Source organism: Arachis ipaensis, chromosome B07 (genome assembly GCF_000816755.2).
Source record: "Arachis ipaensis cultivar K30076 chromosome B07, Araip1.1, whole genome shotgun sequence".
In the NCBI taxonomy this organism is placed as follows: Eukaryota; Viridiplantae; Streptophyta; class Magnoliopsida; order Fabales; family Fabaceae; genus Arachis; species Arachis ipaensis.
The window spans coordinates 112,882,747-112,887,223 of record NC_029791.2 but is presented as its reverse complement, the minus strand read 5'-3'; the positions used below and the strand labels follow the sequence as shown (position 1 = coordinate 112,887,223).

Below are 4,477 nucleotides of genomic sequence, written 5' to 3'. Positions count from 1 at the left end.
TCTATAATTAAAAAAATTGGACAAAAAAATTGATAAACTGACCTCTTGGCCATTTTGAACTACTTGGACTACACAAAGAGCAAAATCGGTGAGAATCGATTTGCTCTAGCCTGATTTTGCAAAAATCAGTAAACCGGCAAGTTTGAGAAATCCGAATTGGCTTAGTATTTATTTATTTTGGGTAAAGTATATTTTTTATTCCTGAAAGTTTGACAAAAATTTCAAAAATACCACTAAATTTTATTTTGTTTCAATTTTGTCCCAAAAGCTTTTTATTTGCATCAAATATATTCCTGACGGCTAATTTTTCAAAAAATTTAAGATCAATTCAACAACAATTTCATAAGAACAACCCTCAACACAAGCAAATCAAGCATAATTTTTATGCATTATTGTTAGATTAGTATTAAATTTTTTGAAAATTTAATCGTCGAGGGTATATTTGATGCAAATCGAAAATTTTTGGAACAAAATTAAAACAAAATAAAACTTAGGGGTATTTTTAAAACTTTTGCCAAACTTTAGACACAAAAATATGTTTTACCCATTTATTTTTAACCCCCACTTCAAACGACATCGTTTTGACGTTTTAATTTTTTTTTTAGAAAAAGCCTAGCTGAATCTGAAGCCCCACCACAGCCCCCAGCTCGCTCTCACACTCTCGTCTCTAACGGCACACCACAGACACACAGGCAGAGCTGGGAGCTCGCCTCGGTTCACGGACACTGCATGCTCGCCGACGTCGCTGCGCCTCTCGCCGGATCCTCCGCGTCGTGTGCTCCTCTCTCCTCCGTCTGAGCTCGGCTGCTCGCGCGTCTCTCGCCTCCGCGTCTGCTCGAGCGCCTGCTTGTGTCGTCGCCACGCCTCCCTCGCCTCTCTCCCTCCTCACGTCTCTGCTCGACTTTGCTTCCTGCTCGCGTCTCACCGCGCCTCCCCCGCCTCTCCTCCGTCTCTGTGGGTGGTTGTTGCTGCTCGTCCCTCATCGTCTGTGCCTCCGTGGTTGTTGCTGCCTGCACGCTGCCGTGGGTCGTCCACCTTCTGGAATTGATTCTGCCTCTGCAACAACAGGTAACCATTTTAATTTTTTTTTCCAGTTATTCTAATATTTTATATGCTATATTAATTTTAAGTAGTTGATTCATTGATGTTATTGCTGTTAATTTTATTGTTGGTTGGTTTATGATGCTGATTAGAATATGGCAGTGATTGAAATATTGAATTGGTTTATGAATTTGTTTATGAATGTGAATATGCAGTGGTTTTGCTGATTATGAATATGCTGAGGTTTTGTTGATTGTTGAATTAGTTTATGAATATGTAGTGGTTTTTTGTTGATTGTTGATTGTTGCTCCTTTAACGATTCTGATTGGTTTTGCTGTTAGTTACTTAGTTGATTGATTTTTTTTTTTCTTTTATGGGATTTTAAGATGGCTTCGTCAGAAACACCATCAGAAACATAGTTATTTTTAGAATTAAGATACTATTGTGTGCAATCTCCTTGGAGGCTTGGACATAGTTTATGGATTGTTATTTTTATTGTGTCAAATTAAGATACTATTGTAGTAGTACTTACTAATTTTATGTCTATTTTCGTATTAGTTATTTTTAGAAGTTGAGACTTAATTGTTGTTAAAATGTTAGTGAAGACATGTATTTCAATTAATTTTAAGTTTTTGAAAATTTATATTTTTATTTAAATAAGACCGGGTCAATCAGTTCAATTAGTAACCTATTGGTTGAACCAAAGACTCAATAGCCTGACCGGTTCGATCACTGGGTCAGTTCTAACAACTATGATTTCATCACATCTGGTGTCTTTTCAATGCGAATATTTAAAGCACATGCTGACAAATGAGGCCAATTCCTATAGCTACAGGAAAGCAAACAAGCATCAAGAAGAAGGATATAGAGACACGTGTAGCTCCATTCTGGATTTTAAGGAGATAAAAAAAAGAGTGAAGTCTGATGAATATGTTGAAGCAAGCAGTCGGAAGAATTTGGAAAAGCAGCAGTGGTTATGCTTCAGAAGAAGGAACAAAAATTTTGGCTTGGAGTTATGTTCCTTCGTTCTATTTCCACAATACACAAGTAAACTCTCTTCTGCCTATCATAACTTCTTTTTTGTTTTCTTTCTGGGGGAAAATATTTGCTGGAATTTGAATTATTTATTCATTTAGAATAGCAGAAATCGGCTGAGTGACATGAAGTTGCAAACAGAGTTGAGTGGAAGTGTCGAACTGAGAGACAGTGGAACTTGAATTTTTAAAAAATAAGGTGTCAATAACAAAAATTTTAGATTTTGTAAGTTTGGAGAGTGAAGCTATGGTGTATTGCCTATCACGAAGTTAGAGAGATCTCAGTTGTATAATCAAAATAGGAATTTCACATAGTGTTCGCGCACTGTTCTTGGCATATAGAGATACTATCGATAGTGTGAACTCACAAGGGCATGATTAATTGTGGTTAACTCAGTTTGTTTCCTCGATTATTTCTGTCATTTGTATACTTCATGTAAAGCACTTGTTTCACAAGTTCATTCATTCTACATGTAAGTCTATTTGTCTAGTGACTTTTACACTCTTTATTGCAGAATTGTGCATTTCATCAGGGAGGGTGAACAATTTGTAGTGTTTATATATATATATATATGAATCGTTACCATACCAGTCAGATGATTTGGTTTTAATCATATTCAAGGTTGAAATCAAAACTCAAAAAGATGACATTGAAAATCAATAGCTCTCTGATGAAGATATAGTTCTCAAAATTATGAACTAAAAATATATGAAGTAAAAAAAAAAAAAATCTCATTTCAGTTCACTTGTTTTTCCCAGGCTCATACAGCACCTAGAAGCTTTTTCGGTGTTGAGGATTTCCTTGATGATGACAGCAGCAAACCTTACACTTACCAGAAAGGGAAGAAATCAAAGAATCCGGATAAACATGTATCGTTCAAACAAAGAACTGTTGCATACATGGAGCCTTTTACCCTTGATGTGTTCATCTCAAAGCGTTTTGTGTCGGCTTCGCTCACCCATAGAGTGACAAGCAAACAGGTTGCAGTTTCTGGTACCAACTCCAAGGACATAAAAGCTGTTCTTAAATCTCGTTCAGACATACCAGCTTGCATAGCAATTGGAAGGATTTTGGCCGAAAGAGCAAGAGAAGCTGATGTTTACACTGCCTCTTATACTCCAAGGGATAGGGATAAATTTGAAGGGAAAATCAGAGCTGTAGTTCAATCACTTATTGATAATGGGATTGATGTCAAGGTTTATCTTGATTGAGTTATTATTTATTAACATCTATTTGAGCAAAACTTGCCAACTAAATTATTGAGATTTTAGTTAGGGATGTAGGTTTGGTAAAGTTTTTTAAAGAGGTATAAATATTTTTTGTGTTTGGAAAATAAAAAAGATCACATATCTCTGAAAGCATGTTTGAGGAAGCTTTTTAAATGTTATAATTTTTAAAAAATTAAAACGTTATCAAATAAGAAAATAACCTTCTTATGTGTTTTAAGCTTTCATAATATGTCTATATATAATTATTGAGATTATAGTTACTTATCAAAATACATATCTTGAAATTGAGTTTTATTAATATGAATTTGAATTATATGAATTTATCTCAATTGATGTAATTCATATGTTATGGATTCTCGAGTACAAAAAGAGCTTGATAAAGTTAGTGCAACAACAAATTTGGAGACCCAATCTCAACAGAAGAATGACGGTTCTGCGGTGCAAATCCACAAAGAGACACTTGGAGACAGGGGTCCATCAACGTGAGGTAGAATGATTAAACATTTCAATTATTTAATTTATTTTTTATGGATTGTGACCATTTAAATATTATTAGTTGGAATGTTAAGGGGGCGTCAAATAAGATGTCTCGGGTGCACTGTAAGGAGTTGGTACGAAAATTTCAACCAACTTTTTTTATTTTGGTGGAAACTCATATTGGGTTTGAAACTATGAAAGAATTTTGGGGGAGATTAGGCTATTATCCTGTAGGGATTGTAGATGCTGTTGGACACAAGGGAGGAATTTGGTTCCTCTCTGCTAATTTAAAATTTTCTTGTAAAATTCTTTGGGCTATGAATCAATGTGTAACTTTGGAAATTGATGGTGGTGGGCGAAGATGGATCTGCAGTGCGGTTTATGGCAGCCCTCAAGCCACTAATAGAGTAGAATTATGGAGTCATCTGCTTGATATTGGTTTGTGCATTCAGGACCCGTGGGTGGTGGTTGGGGATTTTAATGATATTTTGAGTGTTCATGAGGTGAAGGGGGTAATTTCTATTCAAATCGCAGTAGTATCTTTGCAAGTACTCTAGATTCTTGTGGTCTTTTTGATCTAACAACCTCTGGAAGACGGTTTACTTGGTTCCGTAAAATTCAAGGAAACAAAAATTGCAAAGAGATTGGATAGAGCTTGCTGTACTACAGAATGGCGCCTTCTTTTTCCAGAAGCT

The 4,477-nt window shown here is 35.6% G+C and overlaps 1 protein-coding gene across 1 annotated transcript; it reads left to right on the top strand.

Annotated features, from left to right (window-relative positions):
- Positions 593–3,404, top strand: LOC107605867 (50S ribosomal protein L18). Its single transcript, XM_016307794.2, has 3 exons — positions 593–1,068; positions 1,871–2,088; positions 2,835–3,404. Exons 2-3 carry the CDS (start codon positions 1,966–1,968, stop codon positions 3,285–3,287), a joined length of 576 nt encoding a protein of 191 aa, XP_016163280.1. The 5' UTR covers positions 593–1,068; positions 1,871–1,965; the 3' UTR covers positions 3,288–3,404.